Source organism: Clytia hemisphaerica, unplaced genomic scaffold (genome assembly GCF_902728285.1).
Source record: "Clytia hemisphaerica strain Z4C2 unplaced genomic scaffold, Clytia hemisphaerica genome assembly, whole genome shotgun sequence".
Classification (NCBI taxonomy): domain Eukaryota; kingdom Metazoa; phylum Cnidaria; class Hydrozoa; order Leptothecata; family Clytiidae; genus Clytia; species Clytia hemisphaerica.
In genome coordinates, this window is record NW_027104261.1 from 205,732 (window position 1) to 233,472 (window position 27,741).

Consider the following 27,741-nt stretch of genomic DNA (forward strand, 5'->3'; position numbering starts at 1 on the left):
CTTCATTTACATGAAAATACAACTTAAAACATGAATTTATTGCTTTTTCCTACTTACCTAGACATACTCGATAAATATTACACTAACCTTCATAGTTTTCAGGACCTCAAAAGTGAATTTTCAATGAATGTGCTCTGTAAAATTACAAAATTGGGCTGTTCTATTCTGTTGGTACACAAATAGCGAGGTTAATCGTTAGTAAGATGAAAACTACCTATACAGAAGTCTGTAGATCTTTCTGAAGACAAAATTATCTATTTTGTACACATGTTTGTACTGCTGCTAGAGACTTTGACTGTTGTCGGTCAGTCGGTTGTACAGTTGTCTGGCGGTCAACAGTCGTTTTGATAGGACCGCACAAGATTATACCAACATGAAACTTACTGAAAAAGCATAAGGAACATACCTGTTACTGTTTCTTTATGATCTTTGAGTTTGGATTTGAGAAAAATCAGTAAAAGTCAGTCCACCAAAAAAAACAAAAAATAATCAACATTTGTGTGTAAAAAACATCTTTAAAAGGTTGGTGCATTTACAGAAATTGCACTGAATACTAAAAGTAATACTAAGAAAGCATAAAGACATTTATAATGTAAAAAAGTCCACCAAAACAAACCAAAAAACAACCAAAATCCAACAAAAGTTCTTCACTGTACTTGCCCTTCTTGAATCCGAAATTTGCTTTGTCATTGAAGCGCCAAAACTATATAAATAAAATTAGTTTTTGACGGTCGGCGCAGCAGACATTTTCATGCTATTGCAGTCGGGACGAACAATATTCTTGCCCAAGGGAAGATTAAGCCATTGAACCCGACTGTTGTCGGCACATCAAAGGGCCACTACTAAATCTCTCCGATGGTATATTGGTCCGCTCCTTTAGAGCTTTAGCGTGGGCGGCCGCCAATACGCCATCGGAATATCAGATAATCCGTTGTCGAACGCGCATGCGCACGCGCAAAAAATATCACGTTAAAAAGAAAACCTCGAAGCAACCTCGGGCCTAGGCCCTTTTCGTAAAACGTAATTTCACTGACGCTGTCAAAATAGCTAAACGGATTTTTACGGTGCTAGGAAACATTTTTTAATATTTCTAATTGTATTGAAACTATTAATGTGAACAATTTTTTCAAATTAGTTTAATTTTTGACATCAAATATCATATCTGCGATTGTTCAAATTTACGTTTCTTGAACCAAAGAATTTCTTGAACATGGTCCGGCCCCGAGAAGCCGGGCACGAAATGTTGTTCTTTCATCATAACCTTTTCTGTACTTTCAAACTCTGTAGTCAAACTCTGCGAGCGCATCTGGTTAGGATAAAACAAGTACCGCTAAAAGCTTGGTGAAATTTTTCTTGACTGGAAGGAAAGCGCGCACTTCGAAGTTTTTAGCAATGGCGGACCAGAAGTCATGCTGAAGATTTTTTTGGAATGAAATTTAGGTAAAAGAATTTTTCCTTTACTAAATAATTAAAAAAAATATTATGCAGCAGTGGTCTGCAAGGAACTCAGGAAAATCGATTCCAGAAATCTGATCAGGGTCTATTGAAAAGAAGTCTAGCTAGCGTATCAATAACAATACAAAAAAAAATTATCTTTTGACCATTTTTTTGATAAGATTATTAGGTCCAATTTTGGAAAATTTTTGAAACCAGGAGGAAATTCTTGAAATAGACTTTCAGGAATTTTTTCCTGCAGGAAAGTAGCTGGCAGCATGCCAATTGCCCAAAAAGTCTCTTGAAAGAAAAGTTTGGTTGTAATTGTCGGGTGAGTTTTGGATTTTTTGGAAAGTTAAGGTTACAACCAACAGTATGGCCTTAAATTTTGTGGGACACTTGACAATTTTGAACTTGATAAAATCCTGAACATGTGATCTGAAACTTTGCCCGCACATGTCCAGACGATCTCAATCGAACGGAATATCGACGATTGAACCAGTTGAACCAAATCGAACGCAATCGACCGATTGAAATTCAATTGTTGAACGCAATCGAATCTCAATCGAACGTCAAAATTCTGGGTAATATCCGATTTGTTGGATTGTCGTTCGACTACATTCGATTATTGTTTGACTGCATTTGATTATCGTTCGATTGCATTTGATTATCGTTCGATTGCATTTAACGTAAAGCAAAGAAGAGTGTTTGACGCCCTTTGATGTCCCGTCGAGACCAACTACCCTAAGATGAGGGTTATGTTACGGAACTTAACTGTAAAATCTGTGACACAGTAAGGCAAGGCAGAATTCTGTAATGTAGTCGAATCCTAATCAAACGCAATCGAACGTAATCAAACATCAATCAAACGCAATCGAATATCAATAGAATCTGAAAATTGCGGTAATATTCGATTGAGATTTGATTGCGTTCGAGCATGGTTTTATCATTGTTTTTCTGCTGGACTACATAATTATTCAATAGGGTGGCCTCTTTGAAAAAAGGTCTATTATACGATTATAGTTCCATCGCAGTTCGATGAATACGATTGAGGTTCGATCAGTTCGATTAAGATCGATGAAGTCGATTGGTTCGATTAAATTGATTTATACCTTGCCGCTGAATTTTTATTTATATTCCGAGGGCGTATTGGTGGCCGCCCACAGGCCATTCTTGCGGGCCATCCTATACCGTGAGTGGTCCTAAATCCGACAACCCTGCCTAATTCCGACCCCCCAAATAACTGTTATGAAAAAAATTCTATGTTTACAAACATTCCCTCTCCAAGTTGAACAATAAACTTTTGCAAGAACTCTTAAAAAAAAGCATCTAAACAAGATTGTCAAAATGTCAATCAATGTAATTTTAAAAAGTGTGAATTGTAAAAATAATTACTTTTATGATGCTGTTACTGTTGTTGTCATTTATGATGTACATATTGCAATAAAAAATTATGTTTTGTATAAAAAGCAATTATTGAAATTGTTATTTGGTTCAATGTATCAAATCTCGTTTAGTTGACACTTTGGTATCTTCGTTGCGTCACAGCGAAAGGTTTGTTTTTGTTTTAGTTTGTATCTTTGAAAGACCCCATCGGATTTAGGCAGGACTGTCGGATTTAGAACCACTCACGGTATCTATCCCATCGGATAGGACAAGCTGGAGCTTTTACAAGCTCTTTGGTCCTTAATTTGTAGAAGGAAAAGATTTTAATTTTTATTACTTTCTTTAAAGAAAGTGTCATCTCTATCAGTTAGGAACATTTGGCGAGTTCCTGTACGCGGCCGCAATCAAAGAAATCATAAAAAAATTGTGTTTGTGTCTTTTTTTACCGTTTTTTGCCTAGATGATATAGCAAACATAGTAAGTATAAGCAGACTGTGCCTTTAATTGACTGTAAAAAAATTATGTGTTGGTAGAAATTTCTTCAACTTTCAACAATGATAGAACACACCTATTTAAAAAAAATTAACCAGCGCATTTTTCATCTTTCTACTTCTTCATCTTCCATGAAGCTCTCAAAGTCAAATAGAATAAACCAGCTGCGCTGGAAGCTCCGGCTTTAGAGATTAAAAGATGTGAAAGATGAGCTTGTTGAGTTAGTTGTGTTCGAACGTTTCCCACAAACTACTAATCAGACACAGAAAGCAAAGCAATAAATCTATTGCAGAGTGAGTATGAGAAATAATCTTAACGAATAAATAAACCAGCTGGAAGTTTAGCTCTTCTAAGTTATTACACATGCACTTTCTTGCTTAAATAAACAAGCCCATCTCCCGCCCACTCATCCTCAACTAAAAAGTTCAAAATTGGAGCTAAAGGAGATAAACATTTAGAAGTCAATATTTCCAAGTGCTTATAAATTTATTTTTTTCTAAACTTGCCAATAGCGAAGCCATGATGCGCCGTTGATTTGATTGTCTGGATAAAATTTCGTTAATGGGATAAACTTTGCGAGGATTTAATTTCGCGATTGGGCCTACCCGCGAAATTAAAAAATTTGCGGGGACTTAATTTCGCGGGTGGCATTATTGGGTGGCAATATTTTCACGATTTTGTGACTTTAACTGTCAAATCGTGCATTTCGGTTGTTGAAATACACATTATTAGCACTTCTTTGATGCCAGTAAACATTCAAAAAGTATTTGTTTGACAAATTTTAAGTTTTGTTTAGAAATATTTCGCGGATGGCGGATGAGGCCTTTTCAAATTTCCATTGTGACTTAATTTCGCGGATGACACCCAAATCCGCAAAATCAGCAAAATTTAATCCCTGCAAAAGTTTATCCCATTAAGCCACGGGTTTTTAGCTAAGCATTATTTTTTCTGCTGGGATAATACTTGGAGAAGAGTAGGATAAACCAAATAAAATGGTACAATAGTGTGTATGTAATAAATAGTGTTATATTTGGAAAAAACCTGTTTCGGGTTTGAAAAATGTTCAAAAGGAACGGTCGCCCCAGCCAATGAAATTACGACAAAGTCCAAAAAATATCATTTTCAGTTATAACACTGTGAAAATTTCTCCGATCTTGTTCAAATTTACACAGGAATTGTGTTTTAGTATCCTTTACTGAATTCTCATAGTGATATGTTTGTAAAAAATCTGTGTCGGGTTTGGTCAAAAGGAACGGTTGCATGCCGCGACGAAATTACGACAAAGTCCAAAAACGATCATTTTCAGCCATAATATTGTGAAAATTTCTCCAATCTTGTTCAAATTTACACAGGAATTGTTTTTTAGTATCCTTTACTGAATTCTCATTGTGATATGTTTGTAAAAAATCTGTGTCGGGTTTGGTCAAAACAAAAGGAACGGTCACCAGCCGCGATGAAATTACAACAAAGTCCAAAAATGATAATTTTCAGCCATAACACTGTCTGGCTGTGAAAATTTCTCCAATCTTGTTAAAATTTACACAGGAACTGTGTTTCAGTATCCTTTATTGAATTCTCATAGTGATATGTTTGTAAAAAATCTGTGTCGGGTTTGAAAAATCAAAAGGAACGGTCGCCAGCCGATGATGAATACGACAATAACAAAGTCCAAAACAGGATCATTTTCAGCCATACATAACACCACAAAAAATACTGTGTATCAATGGCTGTGTGTTTGAAAGTTTCATTGTCAAGTTTGAAAATCCAAAAGGGACAACCACCAATTTTAATTATATCAGTATATCATCATGAAAAATGACCAAAAGTCCAAAATAGATCATTTTTGCAGCATAAAATCATGAGAAACACACGTATTTGAATTCAGTATACAGTACAACGTACAACGCACCATCAAACTTCTCATAAATCATGTCCAAAACATCATGAATAAGGATGAAAATGATCAATTTCTCACTGAGATTTGACAGTATTTGCTACACAGTCAGCTAGTCCACACTTTCGATAGCCATCTTTTTCTAAATACTTTTCGGCCAATCAAATCACAGTATTATCGGAATCAGTGATCCGTTTTTGTTAAATCGGAATAGATCATTCATCGGATTAGATAAACAGACAAAAAATGTCTTAACCATTGTCGGAAGAGAGAATTAAAGGCTCCTAGGCCGGAGCAATTAAGCACATAAGATATTCTTATGATTGTGTCGTTCGCGCTTTCGCTACGGTGGAGTGCATGACGTAACTCGCGCGGCAAAAAAGTTTACAAGTGTCATTCAGTTTTTACTGGCTGATAGAATGGCAGGATCCTGGATGGTTTCCCTAACTGTCTATTATTTCAAATGAGCAATAATGAGTGAATCATACGGTGCCTGTGTTTTGATTAAACAACCTCGTAATTTTTTGAAAGGTAAAGAAAAGTAGAATCAATCCGACACAATCATCGAACTTTCATCAAACCACATCGAACTTTCATCGAACCACATCGAACATAAATCGAACTCATCGAACAACAATCGAACTTCATCAAACAAAGAACACTCATCGAACTAAATCGAACTTATCAAGAAATTTTGGTAAAGTTCGATAGCTGTTCAATTGAGTTCGGTAATCAAACAGCTATCGTTCGATTTTGTTCGATAAAGTTCAATGGTTCGATAACGAAAATCAGTTCGATAGGGTTCGGTTGACACCGTCTGGTTTGGGCCAGGTTTTCGTAAGGGGTCTTCGACAAAAAACTTTCTAATGTCTTATCTGCATTATTAGACAGATAAGCTTCAGACCCCCTTCCCCCTTGCTCTTATCAGCCAAAATTTTCAAAACAAACTTTTACCTTTTCGGAAAACACAATTTTCTCCAATCATGTCCGTCATCACGTTGATCTCGCCTTTCCCACCTGTCATTGACATTGTTAATCAAAACAAAAGTTGATGGATGGATCCGCAACATTTTGAAGGTAAAGGCCCTGGCCAATGGAAAAAGAGTTTTTTGTATCAAAACTAATTCAAAACTGTACTTCACGTGCGTTTGCGTAAGGTAATGGCATATTTTCTTGCCCAGTACGCTGAAACTCTAAATAAAGACTTTGGGCAAAAATATTCAATCTGAAAAATATGTATGCAGACCGTGTAGAATTTTATTTTAGAGGAACAGGTCCTAGTGCAATGTCGGCAGGGAAGGGTGTCATGGCCGACAACTTTTGGGTCAGGAGATAGATATGTCAAGTTCTCTCAAAGTAAATTCAAATACAAAACTTTTTGGGAAAAGAAAGAAGTATGCAAAACATTATCGTATTTCACAAACAACGTTCATGGATAGGCTCAAAAAAGTCTTAATTTTGTGAAGTTCTTCTTCAAATTACTTTTTAAGAGGCTCAAAATTCAAGAAATTTTTCAAGGATCTCTTCTAGCAAATCTTATTGAAAAATGTACCGGTTGATTTTTTCATAAATCCTGCAGCAGAGACAAAAAAGACTGCAGATTATTGAGACAGACTTTAAATTAGACATCAAAACTAAAATACATCAAAGAATTTTTATGTTTTTAGTTAATAACAGGGATGTCATCTACAAAGTCCAAGAAATCCAAAAAGCTAAAACAAAGCTGTATTAGCTTCCTACCCGCAGCAAACAAAAACATTACGCCAACGCTTGTACCAAAAGGTGAATCTTCCAAGCTTGATACCAAATCTGAAAAGAAAATAAAGGATGCAGATTCTACAAAGATGGTTAAATCTAATAAGATTAAAAACTCAAAAGCGAAATTATCATCTGCAAACAAAGTTAAACTGAAGGAAGTTATCAGGAAGCAGAATTCAAGTTCAAAGGTGAAGGTTAATGGGACTTCCAAATCAACAAAATCGAAGCCAATACTTTTAAGTGATGATGAGGAAGATGTACCATTATCTAAATTGAAGGATAAAATAATGACTCCTACAAAGAAATCCTCGACACCAACCAAAGTTGTTTTGCCACCAAATGCAAGTGCATCCAATATTACTAAAACTTTGAATAATTCTCCAATAAAATCAGTATCTCTTTCTCAAGTCAAACTAACAGCTTCTAACATCCAGAAACTGCTACCAAGTTTGAACATCACCAATGCACAGCAGAAACCAAACACACCAATAGGGGCTGGTGTTATACCACAGGTATCGTTTATATAATTGGCTTTTTGCTTCTCTTTGTTGCTTTTATGTGTTTCTAAAATAATTGTGCACTATGTTGTACCTTACTACAACTTAGTTTGCCCTTTGAAATTTTTATGCAATCCTTGTTTTTTTATTATTATTATGATCTGTTCCCTTTTGATTTTCAACTTTTGGTGATTTTGCCCAAAAAGGTCCCCTTTTATAACATCCTTTCATTCTCAGCAGTCTAGAAACAGGTCTCGTCTAGAAACAGGTCTTGTTTTCTTATCAACATGCTCCTTTGTGATAAGAATATGTATGGCTATAATTATACATTAAAGGATTTAACATTTTACTTCTTGTTCAGGCATTACAAAGCTTATCCAATTCGATCAAGGTACCAATCAAGTCACCAGTTATCAATGGACAACAAGTGTATGTCATAATAGATTTTTAACTCAGAAGTTTCTTTGGAATTTTGATTATGACTATTTCCTTTATGGGAGTTCTCATTTTAATACACAGTGTAAACCCCTGCCATTATCTTGAACAGGCTTCAATCATCTAATCATTCTAAATATACTGTCATTTTTCTAGGCTGCTAATGCCAACAAAGCCTTTACAAGTTCAACCCAAAAACTTGATCATTGCGATTGATATGGATCCAGAACAATGGTAGGGTCACAAGTTTTTATCAACAGCGGACTTGATGTATTTGTTTACTAATCTTTTTATTCATTCATTCATTCATTCATCATATAATCTGTCCTGGTCTGGAAAGTCTGGAAGCCTATTGTTGTATGCTTTTGTTATTCTTTTTATTTTTCAATAACAAAATTTGAAGATTTACTTAGTGAAAACTGATTTGCTGATGCAGATAATCCATGATTCAATGTTTTGCTTAGCTGTAACAAAGTCTCAAAGAATTTTTAATTGAATTCTGAAAGGTTCAGACATACTAAAAGCTGCAGTAAAAAGTATAAGCTTGTATATAGTGAAGATATGTCATTGTAGACGAAGAAAAGTATTGATAGGGTGTAAACTGGAACCATGAAAAAATACTTTTTTTGGATTTTCAAAATTGTCACAATTTTTTATCAAAATTTATCATATTGTAAGACTTCTTGCGCAATTTTGAGGTCCATACGTCAAAAATCCACTGTTTGCCCCAGGGGTATCTGATTCGCGGTAGTAGCAAAAAACGGCAAAAATGGCATTTTTTGTCCATTTTAAGATTATTAAAGGCCAGGAAATGGTCAAAATGGTTTCTAAATGGTGTCTTGTACTAATATTCAACACAAAAAGACAAAATAACCCCAGCGAGATCGCTCAATGTTTCAATTTCAGGCTAAAAGGGCCGATTTTCTCGGATTCTGGGTAGCAAAATGCATGAAAGCAGCATTTTTGAGGACCCACAACTTTTAAACTTTTTAACGTACACACTTGAAATTTTCAGCAATGAAACACTTCAGAGAAAGCTCCAGGAAAAATCAAATTTGAGTTTTCAAATATTTCCTATAAATCCATAATGGCGCCCTATAAATTGAGTTTTCATGCTAAATGCCAATATTTCAAGCTAAAACTTGGTTTTCTCTGGCTAAAATCTCAAAAATGGTTTCAAATGGTGTCCTGAAATCTTTGGGTGTTGAAAGTATTCAGGAAAAACTCTGGGAGAATCAAAATGGTTTGGGTTAGAAATTTGCCAAAGTCCGCCATATGGAATTGCATTTCCACTTAAAAACGCGATATTTAGAGTTAATGTCTAATTTTCTCAGACTAAAATCTCAAAAATGGTTTCAAATGGTGTCCTGAAATCTTTTGGTGTTGAAAGTATTCTGGAAATACTCTGGGAGAATCAAAATGGTTTGGGTCAGAAATTTGCCCAAGTCTGCCATTATGGTATTCCATTTCCCACTAAAACGCAATAATTAGAGTTAATGTCTAATTTTCTCAGACTAAAATCTCAAAAATGGTTTCAAATGGTGTCCTGAAATCTTTTGGTGTTGAAAGTATTCTGGAAATACTCTGGGAGAATCAAAATGGTTTGGGTCAGAAATTTGCCCAAGTCTGCCATTATGGTATTCCATTTCCCACTAAAACGCAATAATTAGAGTTAATGTCTAATTTTCTCAGACTAAAATCTCAAAAATAGTTTCAAATGGTGTCCTGAAATCTTTTGGTGTTGAAAGTATTCTGAAAATACTCTGGGAGAATCAAAATGGTTTGGGTCAGAAATTTGCCTAAGTCTGCCATTATTGTATTGCATTTCCCACTAAAATGCGATTTTTAAAGTTAAAGTCTAATTTTCTCAGGCTAAAATCTCAAAAGTGGTTTCAAATAGGGTCCTGAAATCTTTTGGTGTTGAAAGTATTCTGGAAATACTATGGGAAAACCAAAATGGTTTTGGTCAGAAATTTGCCAAAGTTCGCCATTATGGAATTGCATTTCCCACTAAAACGCAATATTTAGAGCTAAACTCTAATTTTCTCAGGCTAAAATCTCAAAAGTGGTTTCAAATAGGGTCCTGAAATCTTTTGGTGTTGAAAGTATTCTGGAAATACTCTGGGAAAACCAAAATGGTTTTGGTCAGAAATTTGCCAAAGTCTGCCATTATGGAATTGTATTTCATTCTAAAACAATGTTTTGAGTAAGCTTGAGTGTTTTTCCTAAAGAAATGAAATTCATAATGGCAGACTTTGGCATATATATGACCATTGTGAACAACTATGATTTTCCTTGAGTGTTCCCAGATTAATTTCAACACCAAAAGATTTCAGGACCCTATTTGAAACCATTTTTGAGATTTTAGCCTGAGAAAATTAGACTTTAACTCTTAAATATCACGTTTTAGCAGGAAATGCAATACCATATTGGCAGACTTAGGCAAATTTCAAACCCAAACCATTTTGGTTCTCCCAGAGTATCTCCAGAATACTTTCAACACCAAAAGATTTCAGGACCCTATTTGAAACCATTTTTGAGATTTTAGTCTGAGAAAATTAGACATTAACTCTAAATATCGCGTTTTTAAGTGGAAATGCAATTCCATATGGCGGACTTTGGCAAATTTCTAACCCAAACCATTTTGATTCTCCCAGAGTTTTTCCTGAATACTTTCAACACCCAAAGATTTCAGGACACCATTTGAAACCATTTTTGAGATTTTAGCCAGAGAAAACCAAGTTTTAGCTTGAAATATTGGCATTTAGCATGAAAACTCAATTTATAGGGCGCCATTATGGATTTATAGGAAATATTTGAAAACTCAAATTTGATTTTTCCTGGAGCTTTCTCTGAAGTGTTTCATTGCTGAAAATTTCAAGTGTGTACGTTAAAAAGTTTAAAAGTTGTGGGTCCTCAAAAATGCTGCTTTCATGCATTTTGCTACCCAGAATCCGAGAAAATCGGCCCTTTTAGCCTGAAATTGAAACATTGAGCGATCTCGCTGGGGTTATTTTGTCTTTTTGTGTTGAATATTAGTACAAGACACCATTTAGAAACCATTTTGACCATTTCCTGGCCTTTAATAATCTTAAAATGGACAAAAAATGCCATTTTTGCCGTTTTTTGCTACTACCGCGAATCAGATACCCCTGGAGCAAACAGTAGATTTTTGACTTATGGACCTCAAAATTGCGCAAAAAGTCTTACAATATAATAAATTTTGATAAAAAATTGTGACAATTTTGAAATTCTAAAATTCAAAATCCAGTTTACACCCTAGTATTGATGTATAAATAACTCAAACTGATAAAACGAAAAAAGTGAAGAATATATTTTTTAATTATGTATATTATATATGTCAGTTTTTAAGTTACCTGTGGCTGCATCAATTCTTCATGAAATATAAGGCTGAAAAGTAGCTTTTTGATTTTTAGGAAGAAGCTCCCTCTGGCAGAGCAACAAAAAATAATTGCTCAAAAAAGGTAAATTAATTTGTAATTATAAATTAATTCTGTTCTGACTGATCTATTTTTACATTATAAAAACTCTGCCAATGAAAGTCTTTACATTTCGCCTAATAACCCTTTTATCTGCCCTCCCTGCTCGTATAGAATAAATTTATGGCAGATCAGATTGGGTCGGAAGAGCAAAAATGAATAAAATTTTTGTTTATTGTTATAAATTTCTTGTTTGAAGTCTGGCTTAAAGCTGATGTTTTTTATTAAATACTTTAGGGCACAACTAAATAAAACACAACAACAGTTGATCACTATTGCCATAAAGAAACCACCAACCCCAATTGTGCCTGGACAAAGAGTCGTATTGAATTCAGCTTCAGGGTCCATAGGGCCACAGAAACCAAAAATTTCATATCCTAACAAACCACTGGTTCAGCCTCCCGGCATGCCAACTGGATCTCTACTTCCAAAATCAGGAGGTCCTATTGCAAATTCTGGCGCTTACTCCTTTACTGATCTCATTTCTGAGGTAAGTTTAATTTCCATTCTGGGAAATGTGCTTCTAGGTCTCACCCTTTGGTCCCAAAAGAGAGAGATGTAACTTGCTCTCTCAAAATAGCTCTGTTGCAGAATATTTATAATTGCAGAATCACTTCCATCTATGAGGTAGAGACAAGCCACTTGTCCTACTATGAAATAATCAAAAAACAAAAAAAAAGTGATGAGATCAGATTTTCATTTTTCCAAGACCCTCATTTTAAGACCGAACATTTAGTAATGTGAACACAAATTGAAAAATCCTTTTTATCACAAACTCTTGTTCTAGAAAAAGCATGAGAGTGAAGTTTCTGGTTTAAGACCACTACCAAAATTGAAGAAAGTCCATCTACCAGAATCATTAGAATACAAAAGTTTCGGCAGTATTTTAATGATCACAGAATTTGTTGACATTTTCAAAGGATTTCTGATGACTGATGAAAATTTTCCCATCAAAACAGGTATGATTTGTGAAGAAATGCATCAATTCTTGTTTTTTCTATTTCCTCTTTATTTGCTATAGGTTTCTTTTTTATAGGGCTACATTTTTCTTTCTGTTTATTGAAATTTGGTCAGTCAAAATTTGTTACTAGGAATAGGATTGACCTTTTGAATAAGATAGTTTGTAAATTAATTTCTAATCTTCACTGTTCCTTCCAGATTCACCAAAGGATCTAAAAACTCAAGACATTGCATGAAATCCTTCAAGTAACACTGATTTTATTTGCTTTTTGTTGTTTTTCAGATGAGATCATTGAAGCTGTGTCTCAAAAGAAGGAATCAGAAACAGTGCTCAAGATTTTATTGTACTTCTTGAAGGTTTTGTTAGGAAATGAATGTTACAAAGTATGCCCCATGAGTCATATGTTTTTTACTATAAAATGAGAATTATTTCCTCTGAACTGTAATAGTTTGTTGATTCAGTATAACATTTCATATTTTTGACATTTTTCTTTTTTCTTACCTTAGTTGCCTTTTATTTTACACGTCTAATTTTAATTTTGATAAAATAATTAATAAGAGATTTAAGGTATAATCGCACGATGGGTTATTTTTTCTTATTTGGCACGCCTTCAAAGAGAGCAATTAATCGTTAATTGCATCCTGTAGAGAGCAATTAATCGTTAATCACACTCTCCAATGCCGCGCCAATGTTTACAAAATTGATTTTAATGTTTTTTCTTACATTTTTTTTGCTTCGAACGTTTTAATTGCATTCGAAATTTATTTTGTGAGAAGGAAAATCAATAAACAACAATAAAAGAAAGACATAAAGAGAAGAGAAAAAATATAAAACTCTCAGTGTAATATCTGTAATTTACTTTCCTAACTGGGATAAAGTAGTGAAAGCCATTGTGCGATTAGCTCGTAATCACATGATAACTCGTACAATTCGAAAATTGCACTCGTGATTTTTTTGTTTCGAATTTTCCTCGTCCTTTCGGACTCGGAAAATTAATAACAAAAAAATCACTCGTGCAATTATATTCGAATTGCACTCGTTATCATGTGATTACATATACTAATTCTAAAGGATGAAAAACAAAGAAGAAAAAATGGTAGATTGATAATTACCGAATACAAAATATTATTTGCTTTAGATCAAGAGCCTGAAGATTGAATTAGCTGATTTACCACTGACCGAGTTCACAGTATCCTTTCTGGTAGAGCAATTCTTAAAAAGTTACATAGATAAGAAAAAGAAGCAAAAACAGGCTGAAGAAATGGCGGCTAAATATTCAAAGATAACAGAAAGTGGAGAAGATACTGAAACAGATATGGATGGTGACGATGAACCATTTGAACCACCAACCGATGAACCCATTTTCTTGGATAGTGAAGACGAAGATGAATACTATGGTTATAGCCTCAAACCGAAACAATCGAAAAAAGTGAGAATTTGTCTGAATTGGGTCTGCTTGGAAGGGTGATAAATAAATGACTTTAATTGTTAGGGGAACTGGTTTTTGTAACACCCTATTTCGCGAATCACATGAAATTTAGTATTAAAATTTAATGAAGTTTTTTAGTAATCAACCTCCTTTTTAAAGATTATAAGTTTTCAACCTTATTTAGAAAGGATGTTTTAACTTTTGATTTGTTTTATAATGTCCAGGTGTTGGGATGCCACTTTGAGAATGGCAGGGCCTTGATATAGTGACTAAGGAGACCATGGATAGAATTCTAAAGTTAAATATATATTAAGATACCTTAAGGGAAGAAGTTTTTGCGGAATTTAATTTCGCGAATCAGATTTTCAAAATGGCAAATTTCGCGGAATTTAATTTCGCGAATGAGCCGATTTCAAAAGTTTAACGGAATTTAATTTCGTGATTTAGAAGAAGTTATCAACTTAGATTAACTTTTAAGCATCACGGAGTTGTTTATATTTGATAAAAAATACACGTTATAATGCTTAAAAATCAATTGTGTCCATCTTTTTTGGTAACACCTGGTCAAAAACAACAAAATAAAAGAAGAAGAAAAAAATCGAAATTCGCGGAATTTAATTTCGCGATTTAACAATTTTGGTGTGTTTCGCAGAATTTAATTTTGTGAATTACGCCCCAATTGGCGAAATTAAATTCCGCGAAACATTCTTCTCTTAAGGTAAGCTTTTTTATCAAAATTATTCTGACGTTTGCCTAACAACAAAGTGTGTTGTTTTACAGAAAAAAAAGCCAAAGGGAACGCTTACCAGATATATGATTGAAGAAAATCGTACCTTGGAAAAGGTAAATCTTTTAATATTTCTTGTTATTATTTTAAATTTTAAACAGATGCTTTAAAAGGGATAACAAGTTCAAACTATAATTTTTGATTTCAGTTCTAAATGAATAAAATTTATATTTCAAATATTTATATGTGGGCCTCTAAAAGTTTGTTCTGTGTAAAGTTATTCTAGGTCTAAAAGAATCAATTTAATTTTGGACAAGAAATGATGAACTTGTATAATAATCTGTTATTATCTGTCAAACTCTCTGGTTATTTTCTTTGTAAGGTTACGAATATCTCAAAGTTTTTGGAAAAGTCTGAATTTCATCATCTGCCACCTGACCATCAGATTGAGGTGAGTTGATATTATAGCTACAGGGGTTATCGATAAAATTGTCGATTCAGGGGAAGTCAAAGTCAGTCGATGTGATGAAAGTTGCGTCCGAGATAAAAAATTCTGTCGGATTTTTAAAATTGATATCTCCTTGTTTACCAAATCAATCAAATCAATAATGCAACATAGCAAAATCAGTGCTTAGTATTGGTTACAAGCTTATCAACCATTGCAGACCATTTTGAACTGTTTTGAATTTAATCAGTCAAGTTTGAGAAGAGATTGATTCTGCGATGATGCCACTTTACACTAAGTTATAAATTGGATATAAATGATTTTAATGAATAACATTTGAGAAGAGAATTTTTCAAAATGCCAAGGAACGAATGTTTAATTTTGTTGTTTCTTTTGATTCTAAGACACTGGCTTTCCTGATGCAATTGGTGATGGACAGTGAGGAATTCTTAAACTACCACGAAGAAATTGCTAGAGATCGAATGGACGCCATGTATGTCAATTTGATTCTCTCGCTATATTACTTGACAATGTTAAAAAAACAACAAAGAAATTTTTCCAAAAGCAGGGATCGAATTAGCGTATCACATTTCGCAATTCGCGATGTGTTTTTGGATTACTTACAAGCTAAAAATTGAAAATTGATCCATGTTAGGATGCAAAATCATGCTTATCAAAAAATTGCGATGCACTTTCTATCCCTTATTTCGATGCCTGAAAAGTTGCAGAGGAAGAAGAGTAGAGTGTAAATTCATACAAAAGATCTGACCATTCTTGGCATCCCTTGAACTATGAAATTATCTCTTCTTTTTTTAACTGAGCCTTGTTTTTATGTCACAATGTGGATTATGTTGGATTACATTTATATTAAAACTAAAGTTAATACGATATTCCCACTACGAATGTCTGAAACGAAGAGGGTCTGAATCCAACTATAATATGTAAGATAATTTTATCTTTTTAGTCGGGACTTGGAACTTTACCGAAGAAAAAAGAGAGAGGAATATGTGGCAAAGCATCCTACTCCCTCAACGCAAACACTCCCTATCAACAAGTTCATGGTCAACCCCACTATTAAAGTATGTATATATGTGAAAAATAAATGAAAACAGGCTCTCTTATGGTTATTTTCAAGCAACAAAAATTCTGAAAGTTTATTGTCTTCTTGAGAACTAATTTTCTCAAAAAGGGTTGTTTTGGAAAGTAAGAAATGTGGTTTTCGCAAAAACGTATTAAAAAGATATCGTTTTCTATGGTATACAGACTAGTATTCTAGGTCGTCAAACAATTCATATGAAATGATATTTTGTAAGTAATCAAATTATGAATAAGAAATAATACATTTTATTTTATTTTTAAAATATTTTAGGAGCCACAAGCCAATAAAATTGTAGTCAATTTGGACGGCACAGTAAAAGAAAAACCTAAAAATGAAGAAGCAAAGAAGGATGATCAAGAAAAGAAGGATGTAAAAGACGAAGCGAGCAAAGATGAAAAGAAAACTGATAACGAAGAAAAGAAAGACGAAAAGATTGAAGAAAAGAAAGACGAAAAGATCGAAGAAAAGAAAGACGAAAAGATCGAAGAAAAGAAAGAGGATGACGACCTGTATGCTGGCATGACAGAACGTCAAATTCAAGCGATCAAAGACGAAGCTAAAAAAGCAGAAATGGACAAAATGGAAAAGTTGAAGTATGGTTTTTCAACGAGTTTTCCTAGCATTCTGAACGTTCTGAATTCAACTCAAAATCCTGGAGGGACAAACTGGACTTTTTAAAAGCTCTTCTTTGATTTGGTTGGTTGTTAACCTGTAATAAAACAATTTTGTTGCTTATTCATAAGAAAGCGTCATCTCTTTTACCTCGAATGACCAATATTAGTCAAATATCTTATAAAAACTCCAGCTCATCCCTTCCCAGAGAACTTCATCTTGTAGCCTAGAACTTTGCACTTTTTAGAATGTTGAGTACTCAAAAAAACTTCAAATATGTAAACGCAATAAAATCACAGAATGTAAACATTTTGCTGCTTTCCTAAATCTCTATAATACGACTGAAACTTAACTGATTGGAACTGAAAAGTCTCGTTGCTCTCATTTGATTTAAGATGCAAACAGCAATAGATAGGACAAGAATTTGAGCGACAGTTTATTGGAACTTTCCTCTCATCAGCATCAATGAAGACTAAAATAACGAAAATTTCCAAATAATCAATCGTAAACTGTAGTCCCTAACAATCTTAATGACTACTCTTTTTTAGGGAAGATTTGGAAAAAGAGCGCTTGGAACTTGACGAACTCAAGAGAAAAATCAAGGTAAGACATTCCTTTACATTGCGAACCAGAAAGCCTGGGATAGGAGGATACTTACAAAAATTCTAGGAGCTTTGAAATAGTTTTTTCTGTGATACTGATATACAGAGATTTAATCATCCATTTTCATACATTTTTTTGAAATTTGGTCTATTCTACTCCATTTAGTTAACCCTTGTTATAACACTACATTTCTACCCTTCATAAAATATCATAAGAACATTTGAAATAAAATATTGGTGAAAACGCCGTTTTGGTAAGACTCAAGGTAAGTACTGATGCCAGTCAAAAATTGTGTGAGGTTTTAAAAATTTCAAAAATTGGTAAAAAAACTAATTTTGGTCATAACTTTTAAAGAATTTATTTTTTTCAAGTGGTATTTTTACTGCAATTTATCAATAGACAGCCCATCAAGTTAAAACACTAAGTGTCAGTCGCCAGGTTTGAAGCCACCAAAATGACTCACAGTTTAGACTCTGTTTTCTGATGATATTGTCAGCCACTTTTTATGTAAGTTATATCACCATAAAGCCAGATAATTTATCTTAACCATGAATTTAGTTTAAAATGTCAGCCACCATTCGGTCTCATTTTATGAGCAAAAAGGTGGCTGATTTTTCAAACCTCACATTTAGGGGGGGTATTTTTGACTGGCATCTACTTCCCGTACTAAGATTCCACTGCCAATTTTGTAGTAGTTGAAAAATGAGCTTCAGAAAGTTAGGCGGTTTCCCTAGTCAACACAGGATTTTCCCTACCTTTAGAAAATAACTTTTTAAATCACATGTTGATTTTCCCGGGGAAAATAGCGGTAATTTTTTCCGTAAAATCTCACTCCCTAAACGGCAGTGACCTCTGTTTCCCATCAATAGATGTCCCTAGAGAAATATAATCCACATCTTCTGATTTCTTATGTCTATCGATTGTTACTTTATAGGTAGCAACAGACCTGTGCAACGATGCACAACGTATCGAACCACTTGGTTATGATCGCCACGATCGTTCCTATTGGCTTTTCTCCAGAAACAATCCTGGAATCTACGTCTCCTCTTTAGCATTGTATGTATTCATTTTTACCCTTAAATCATGGAACAGTGGCCAGAGTTTTGAGGGGTGACGCAAATTCGTCGAAAACTGTCTACTGGAAGAGTGACCTTATCTTTCCTTACAGGTCCCCGGAAAAGACATAACCCATAAATAGTTAAAAACTTTCATATCCTCGAGTAACAAGCATCTAGGTGCACCTCGTGTTTGGTGCACTTACCTTTTTTTCTTTGTTCTTGGAATTATAAAATTCAATTGAGATTTTAATGCGCCTCGATCTTGTTCTGCGTCTTTTTTATTTCAAATTTTTTGAAATCATTTTGTTCAACATTTCCTTCTGTAGATGGTATATAATTGACAACGGTGAAACTATCAAAGACCTCACGTCAGCGCTGACTGTCCGCGGAATAAGAGAGGACAGACTAAAAAGAGCCCTTCTTAGATTGCAACCAGAAATCAAAGAATCTATTCAAGTTTTGAAAGAGTAAGTTTTGTTAATTTCACAATTATTTGTCATCCTTGCTCTTACTCTTTGTGGCAATTGAAGTAGAAAGAGGATCCCGCCGACGCGGGTGACATGGGCCTTTTTATGGAGTAGTTGCATATCCTAGGATAGGGTTATCATTGCGCTTACCAGACACCGTTGACACTGTTTTGGAGACTCAACAAAGCCATTGTGTATTAGTGACATTATTCGAAAAAGCATTGGAAGATTGCTCTCGGAAGGATATACAACGCTTGCTAACTTTCCAAATTTCTAAACTTCACTACTTCTTACAACCTTTCTTGGTATGTCCAAATCATTGTTTAACTTGCCAAGTCTTTTTTTCTTAGGAGCGGGACGTCAATTTTAAAAGATGATTTCAAAGACATGCAATCAAAAGGATGCAGCATTTCAGTTATCAAAAATGACGGCACGCGAACGATATACGGGAAAACTGACGTCGACAGAAGCTCCGATTCGGATGGCGATAAACCGCTTGTGAAATCAGTAGAGAAAATCGACGAGTCTAAAGAAAACAATAAAGTTGTTATGAAATCAATCAAAGAGACTGACACCTCAAATGATATTTCTTCCTCGAAAGATGCCGAAACTGTTAAGGAAAAGATCACAGAGAACGGTAGTATTAAAGACTCCGAAAAGGAGGAAAGTGAGAACACTAAAAGTGATTCTGTTGACAAAGATGGCGAACCAATTAAAATGGAAACGGACTTGAACGAAACTAATGAAGTTAATGGAGTCATTAATAAAAAGGAAATAAATGATTCCACGAACAAATTAGTTAAATCTACAGAGAAGTCTAGTGATGATGCTAGCGACAAGAAAAATGAAAATGCGGACAGCAAATTAAACGGTGACGTTAAAACTAGTAAAGAACCTGAAAAGGCTTCTTCCATTGCTACTGCTGCTGAAAATAAAAGTGAAATTAAAACGGACACAGATAAAAAATCTAAATCAAAAGGGTCGGACTTTCCGACATCCATTGAAGCTTTGAAAGCAGATATTTTTGAATCTTCCGAACGGATAGTGCAAGGGACTCTTGGTCAGCTCAAGCGTTATGATGAATGGACAGCTTCCTTGACCGCGGTTGAGGAGACCAAGGATTTGGTAAGTCGCATGTGGCCCAGTGTCCTGACGACATTAGTTTAAACAATTTGTTATTGTTTCCATGTTCTAAGATATACGTTAAGATATTCGAGCTGTCAGACTGGTGTGAGATTCTCACTCAATTTCTTCTTGCTTTTCGTGAAATCGAAAATTTGAGGCAAGTCTAAAGAGCTGAACAAATTCAGCATTCCTTGTATTCCCTTTTTTAGACTATGCTCTAGACTAAGATCTCCTTAAAGTTTCTTAGATCTAGATCTAATTGGATACTATACTATTCACTTTTTAGAAAACGTTTATCATTGATCTACAAAAATCAGTATTCGAGAAGAGCTTTTTATCACCCTTTAAAGGGTTCGATCCAGCTTTTGTGAAAGAGTGGTTGAAATCTGTAGAACAAGCAGAAACACTATCTAAACTGCATACGCTTTATGGAATCTTGGAGAACAGCATTTCATGGGAAAAATCCTCCGAAACCTTGGTGAGCTTCTTGAGTCAGATTTTGTGAATTTCATTAATCGAAAGTCCACCTTTTATGGAGCAAAAAAAAAAGTAAAGCAGACGTCGAGCGTTTAGATACCATATTCTATTCGCGTGAAATTCACGTGGAGTATGAAGGACCAAAAAAGTTATGTAATGTCAATAGCTAAAGTAAAAACATGGATTGAATACACCTTTTCGACCGTAGCCGCCAATTACCGCGCGGGCATTTTTTTGTCCGCTTTATCCCACTAAAACTGTCCCAGTCCTTTTTTGACACATTTTTCTATTGTCTATAGTCGCGAAAAAAGGACTGGGACGGTTTTAGTGGGATAAAGCGAGGAGAAAATGCCCGCGCGGCAACTGGCGGCTACGGTCGAAAAGGTGTATTCCTTCCAAATTACAAGTTAAAGTGATATTTTACGCTCACAGAAACCACTGATTAGTAAGAATATTCTTTTCTCTTTGTTTTATAGAAATGTAACGCGTGCCGTCGTAAACAAGGTGTTCGAAATTCTACACCGATGGTTATTTGTGATGGATGTCAGAACGCGTATCATATGAATTGCATACGACCTCCTCTTCTTGAAGTTCCTGAATCTGTTTGGATATGTCCTCGTTGTGTGGTAAGACGATTCCCGGTTTACTGACACTATTTGAAACATTGGAGTCTCTCTCTTCTGTAGCTCGAATGTGTCCTTAACTCGAACAAATTTTCTTGTCCCTTCAGTGATCCTCCATATCCTGAAATTTCCTTAACTGGAAAAAAATCTGCGTTCCTCGTGCGTGTTCGAGACACAACCGTGTACATTAAATTTTGACCGAAATTCATATTCGCAACTAGAACTTATGCATGTTGTCGATATTTAAAGTTGATCGCCTAATAATGTAGAGCCTTAAGTCTTTCAATTGTTTTCACGGGGTTCGGTTAACTGTAAATTGAATAGAAATTCGGAAGGAGCGGAAGTTCGAGCAAGTCGTGACGCCCAGACCACTTGGTCATCGCTCCTTTAAAATATCCCTATATCATCGGTGATGTCCCTCAAGAGTTTGAACTGACGGAAAAGGTTTCAAGTTTTTGTACTCTTAATTCTGGTTCATTGGCCGGTTCGAGGCCTTTTAAACTAGCCATTCTATTGGCTCCTTATTGTGTGTACGTCAGTTCTAACCAATAGAATCAGGGGGGTCGGTAGTAAAATCTCAGACATAATGACGTTTACTACGGTGGTGGTGTGACGAAAAATCGAAATAAAAATTTACTACCCAGGGTAGTTAAATACTAAAATGGGTGGTATCTATAAATGTTGAAAAAAAATTACTACCTGGGTAGTTAAAACTGGTAAATTTAGCAAATTTTAGCTATTTTTTGTAATTCTTTTAATTTTTTGCATGACTTTTCTGAAAAAATCTGAAAGTTTTTATAATTTGAAAAAATTTTCTGTTGCAAGTTGTTTGCTGCAAACAAAAAATTCTCGAAATTTTTTGTCAATATAAAAAAGACTTTAATTCTAAGGGAAAAACATTAATTTTTGCACTACGTGAAAAATGTGTCACAGAAATAATCATTTTTTAGCTTTTTTTGCAAAATCAGTCCGAAAAGCAACCAAAAAATAGGTGGTCTCCATGACAAATTGTCCCAAAAGCTTTTACTACCAGGGTAGTAAAATACCTTTTCCAAGAGTCTGGGTGGTGGTATGTAAAAATTCGTAAAAATCCTTTTACTACCGACCCCCCCTGATAGAATAACTTCATTTCGGTTTCCGAACGGAATGGCATTGTTTTGTGTAAACATGTCTAATACTTACTCTTGCTTTTGATTCCCACAGCCAAAAGAAGACAGGAGAGGCCGTCGAAAAGCTGCTCAAAGCTACAACGAACAGGTATAATACTCTATACACTTTTCCCGAATTGTTTGGTATTTTTCGAAGGTCTTCAAACCATATTGAAAACTATATATTTGTATTCCTCCTATAAAGACAAGTGCATGCTGAAAATTTGAGCTCAAAAGCTTTTTTCTACCATTTTTTATGACTGTTTTTGTTCACGGTGAAATCACTTATAAAAATTAAAACATACAGCCCGGCCTCGTTTCCATGTATTTCTATTGTTTATAAAGAAATTCAAATCAAAATAACTCAAGAACCGGAAGTGCTTTTTTCGTTTCTTTTTTTATTTGTTTAGTTTTGCGACATTCAATTTTATGAAACTAAATAGAAACATCCAAACATTAAAAGTAAAAAGTCAAAAAGCCTAAATAACAATTCGGGAAAGGTGTATTGCAACTCAAACCGGCAACTCAAACTCAACTTAATGATAATCAGGATTTTTTATTGACTTTGGAAATCAAAGAATCTATTCAAGTTGACTTTGACTTTGGTTCTAGGCTGTTTTACATAGTTTGATAACTTTCACACAGATAAAGAAAGCGCTACTCCAGGCTTTGCTAGATAAATCAAAGAATTTTGGAAGCCCAAATTCTACAAGCACAATTTCTAAAATGAAATTAGGACTATGATTTTCTGAAAATACCGTTTTGATTTAAGTTTTTATTCTCTGATCTTTCAGCTTGATTCATCACAACAATCTATCGATGATACGGAGGCATCAGACCACGAAGATGCGTGCCATGTTTGTGGTGCCGATGGAATGGTCATTCTATGTGATACGTGCCCTCTAAGCTTCCATTTCCAATGTCACGACCCTCCTCTTAGACGAGCACCCAAGTGAGTGAAATTATCTTCATCCTGCTTACGAGTTGCAAAAAACACCCCTTTGTCGCAGACCCGGTTGACCCCCCCACCCCGGTGGAAAAATAGGCCAAAAAATCGTCCCCGGTGGAAAAAATATCCTACAATTTCAACCCCACTGCGAAATTGCTCTATGATTTTATCCCCATTGAAAACTGAATGTAAAAAATTGCACTCCAAAACCATCCCCACTGGAATTTTCGAGCTGGAAACAATAGATTTTCTATCCCCATTGGCATTTTGATAGAAATTTTCATCCCCACTGAGGGAAAAAGTTCTACCGGGGCACTGAGACAGGGGTGTCAAAAAGCTTTGTCTATTCCACCAAAGTTGACCAGCCAATTCGCTCAAAAATTGAGTACCTTTCTGCAAAGAATTATTTTCCTTTTTAAAAAGTTTGAATGTTTTTAAGTATGTTTTACCATGTGTCTCTTTTTTACTTTATGGAGAGTATTTTATATGACTTTTCAGCTTTGGGGCCAATATTCTAGAAATTTGAATAATAAAGGTTCGAATTAGCGATAGTTGCCTGTACTTATTTTCGAACTATATTTCAATACTTTTACTCATAGGGGTGCGTGGAGCTGTTACGTCTGTCGGAAAAACTTCGTCAAGAAAAATACGGAAGAGAAGGAAAAGAAGAAGAAAAAAGGTATATGTCATTTAATACCTTAAATTTTTGGCGGAAATGAAATTTGGCGAGTCAGGCCATTCGTAAAAACTTTCGCATTTCGCAGGAATTTAATTTCGCAAACTTGAATTGATAAGATATGTAGCAGGAATTTAATTTCGCGAATCATGAAGATGGAGTAAAAAAATTTCCTGATTATTTATTTTCTTAGCTGTCGGTGAGAACACGTCATCGGAAAGTAGCGAAAGCGAGAACGACTCGGAAGCGGAATTCCAACTAACGACACATTACACTAACAAATTAAAGAAAACAAAGAATAATGATGAGAAATCCACCAAAAATACGAAAAAGTCAAAATCCTCGATTAAGAAATCACAAAAGAAAGACACTGTAAAAGAAAGTACATCTGAGCCTGAAACGAACGTCGGCCGGAAAGGCCGTAAACGTAAAGTCGTCAGTTACGATGAACGCGTCACGGACGACGGCGACGAAAGTGATCTTTCTTCACGTGGCAAAAATAATAAAACCGGCGTCGGTAAGAAACGAAAGAAAAAGACGGACGGCGATGAAGAATGGACGGCGTCGTCTGCTAAAGGAAATTCATCTTTGAATCTTGGTATTAAGAGACCTATGTACTCTAAGGACAGATCTAATGATAAAAAAAGACAAAACGTTGCTGCAGCAACGGCTGATTCGGCTTCTTCAGACGTCGAGAAACCAACGACGAAAAAAAAGAGGTCACAAAAGAATGAAACTAAAGATACCGGGGCTGCAACGAAACCACGGAAAAAGAATCGACGCGAAAGCAATTTTGAGGTATCTTATTATGGTGAAATCGATGTTTTCTTAAACTTTTTAAGTTCAGTTTTTCTGTCCCTTGGCTTTCACTCTAAAACTGAGTTTAAAATAAACTGCGACTCTCAAATGGGACCTAATTGTCAGGGGCGGAATTCATTGGAGATTAAGTGCAAGAAGGGAATTTTCTTTTGAAGACAGACAATATTTTCTAAAATTAATAAGTGGAGATCCTTATGAGTTTCTAAAGTTTGGAAAAAGTAACGAACGGGGGGGGGGGGGGTTGAGAGTACTTGTCAACAGTTTTCCATTATGTTGTTTATATTATAGCCTTATTCATGATATGCACAACTGCAATGTCTTCTGACATTACATCACGGACCCAACAGCTGACTGGTTGTAAGTGACGTAAAATCAGTCAATATGTCACTTGCAACCAACCATCAGCTGTTGGGTCTGTGTAGGGCATTGAAATGGTGTATAACATGGATTCGCCAGCTTCCTACCCTCCTTACCCTGCAAAGTATACTAAAGTTTATTTGACAATTATATGAATCAAGTCTGTAATGAAAATCTTTGCTTTGACCACGTTTAATATTTGTGACATTTTATTCTTTCCTAGTTGAAAGCATGTCGTATCATTTTGATGGAGTTACGCAAAGAGAAAGATGCTTCACATTTCCAGAATCCAGTTAGCCGTCGACAGGTGAGTCCGCAGAATTTTTAGAGCTATATCTGTCATCTTTACTGTTGAGAGTACCACATTTTAAAAATACTCTTAGCCACGGTTTTTGTTGACCAAGATTGAGAGTCTGTCTTCAGGGTTTATAAATCTCAATGGGCTCTTCTTTGTGTAAATTTTCCTTTTTTGAAAGTTTTATGCTTATATTGATACTAAAAGAACCAAAAACTTAAGTATGGATTTTAATGAAAAAGACCCTCATTTACCTTTTACTGTGATGATTGTTTCTTGAACATATGAATGTCGTCTGAACGGATTATTTTTAACAAATTGCTTGAGTTACACCCAGAATGTCCATGATAAATATTATAGAAAATAGGGTAATTCAATCGTTTAACATAAGCAAATGTGAAATTTCGCACGATGATTCTATAGTACTTTATATGATTGATTCGGAATGAATTAGTCCTCTTCTCCTAAAATTTTCGTTTACATGTGAAGAAATACTTTGCTCTAAATATACAATATGTCCATTGACAGACAAAATCCGTACTGGCACTGGGGATCCTCTAGCGAATTAGGGTTCTTTAATAGTAGGGTTTTGTAAAACCCATGTTCACTAGAAAAGCCATACTCCTAATTCATTATACGAGAGATAATATTTTGGGGTAAATCTTTCTTTGAATCTATTTTGAGCCATTTCAAAATATATCTCATAAAGAAATAAGATAGTATCTGTTTATAGCACAAAAATACTTCAGATGGGATGAATTTTGAAATTTTGGCACAAATAAACCTTTATCAAATCATCGTAAGCCCTTTCGGGCCATTTTGTCGGACCTCAATGAATGTGTTCTTCATTTTATACCTAATACGTCACTTGCAACCATTAGCTTTTGCAAAAGTCACGTTATGCTAGAGGACATTGTAGTGGTCCAAAGCCTGTAAAAGAAATGAGCAAATGATAATCAAAGAGACAAATTATTGTTTATACAAACTGATTTATAATGATTTTGTATAACAACATCCAAAACTTTTAAAGCTTTCGGATGTTTTAAACATACTCCTATTTTCACCATTTCCTGGGTAATTTTGCCCATTTTCCTACGAAATTGGGTGTTTTAGACTCTGCCTAATGTTCTTAACTTGTTCTTAATATTTTGGTCATCGAAGCCTTATGTTAGAGGAGTTTTTTTATAAAAAAACGTGTGAACTACTCCAGTCACGTCTTCACAAAATGTTATAACCTCGATGATCATTTTTCCTTTACCACAGTTTCCAACTTACTATGGCATCATCACCAACCCCATGAACCTCTCCAACATTATGCGCAAGCTCGATGGCTTACAATACGATAACGTCATGTCGTTCATTGATGACGTCAATCTCATCTTTGAAAACTGTGAAAAGTTCTACAAGGTACTTTTATTGTTGTTGTTATTATTGTTGTTTTTTGATATCTTCTTATTCAAATTTTTCATTAACTCTCAGCAACAAAATTGCCTGTATAAAGACCCAATTTATACATAGAGTTCAAAATTCATTAGCGTAGAGTACAACGTACTTGAGTTCAGTTGTTTTAAGTATGTACTAAATTATTGTTTTGCCTGCAATTTGGTAAACAATACTCAACTCTAACAAGTTATATACAGTTGAATACACGCTTTTTTATAAGAATATCAGGGTGAAAATTAGCCAAATCGTAAGAATAAGAATAACCTCTAGGGTGAGTTTCACAGAATTTAATAAGAATACAGTCATTTTGTATTTGGTTAATAGAAAAAAACTGCTTCCTTTGTTAGACTTGAATTTAAACTTTGAGGCAGAAATGTAATTTTAGCTTCAAATGTTCATTCAACTCTCAAATTGATCATTTTCTCATGTTTGTAAAAAATTCAAGTCAGAAAAAGTAAGAATACGTTAAGAATATTTCACCCTTAATTTGGCAACTTCTTAAGAATACCTGATCCTCATCCAAAGTACACTATTCTTATATAAAAAAGCGTGTATGTAATTCAGAGCACTTACATTTTTGTGAAAAATAATTTCATTGATCTCTTTTTGATTCTCTTGATTCGTGAGATACTAAAAATCCTTCTTGTCACTACGTGTAATTCATTTGATGATGGGCTACTGAACATTTTCGTTCTCATTATCATTTTTCGTTTTCATTATCATTTTCAGGAGACGGACAACGAAGTCAAAGAATGCGGAGCTCGTCTTAAGAAGAAATTCACAGAATTATTGACACATCATTTGCCTGGTATTGCCTCCTAAACGAGGAGAGTCTTTTTTTCATCTTTAAGTGAGATATTTGCTAATCAAAGTGCTGGTATATTATACTCTGGCTTCCCTAATTCCCACAAGTTTTCAATTCCTATCTTCTCTTGTCAACTCAGTCATTGAAGTCCATTCGCTTTAAGTGAGCATGTAGAAACCACGTCAGTGTAATTAGAGTAATTCCCTTGAGGGTGGTTTTCACCTTGT

At 34.8% G+C, this 27,741-nt stretch overlaps 1 protein-coding gene across 1 annotated transcript; it reads left to right on the top strand.

The window, feature by feature from the left end:
* Nucleotides 1-1,283: 1,283 nt before the first annotated feature.
* Nucleotides 1,284-27,631, top strand: LOC136816629 (tyrosine-protein kinase BAZ1B-like). Its single transcript, XM_067072967.1, has 27 exons — nt 1,284-1,440; nt 6,874-7,476; nt 7,823-7,890; nt 8,053-8,130; nt 11,334-11,381; nt 11,634-11,886; nt 12,184-12,355; nt 12,640-12,740; nt 13,496-13,786; nt 14,567-14,629; nt 14,896-14,964; nt 15,363-15,451; nt 15,923-16,037; nt 16,328-16,650; nt 17,218-17,272; nt 18,207-18,328; nt 18,657-18,797; nt 19,148-19,922; nt 20,209-20,400; nt 20,876-21,025; nt 22,226-22,279; nt 22,965-23,122; nt 23,719-23,798; nt 23,989-24,593; nt 25,195-25,278; nt 26,530-26,673; nt 27,439-27,631. The coding sequence occupies exons 2-27, from the start codon at nt 6,886-6,888 to the stop codon at nt 27,529-27,531; spliced, it is 4,914 nt and encodes a 1,637-aa protein (XP_066929068.1). The 5' UTR covers nt 1,284-1,440; nt 6,874-6,885; the 3' UTR covers nt 27,532-27,631.
* The last annotated feature ends 110 nt before the right edge of the window (nt 27,632-27,741 follow it).

Excerpts from the sequence above, each read along its gene's own strand:
- LOC136816629 (XM_067072967.1), top strand. The coding sequence starts at position 6,886 with ATGTCATCTACAAAGTCCAAGAAATCCAAAAAGCTAAAACAAAGCTGT. Across the intron at positions 16,651-17,217 it reads GACAAAATGGAAAAGTTGAA|GGAAGATTTGGAAAAAGAGC; the intron begins GTATGGTTTTTC and ends ACTCTTTTTTAG. Across the intron at positions 18,798-19,147 it reads TCTATTCAAGTTTTGAAAGA|GAGCGGGACGTCAATTTTAA; the intron begins GTAAGTTTTGTT and ends TTTTTTTCTTAG.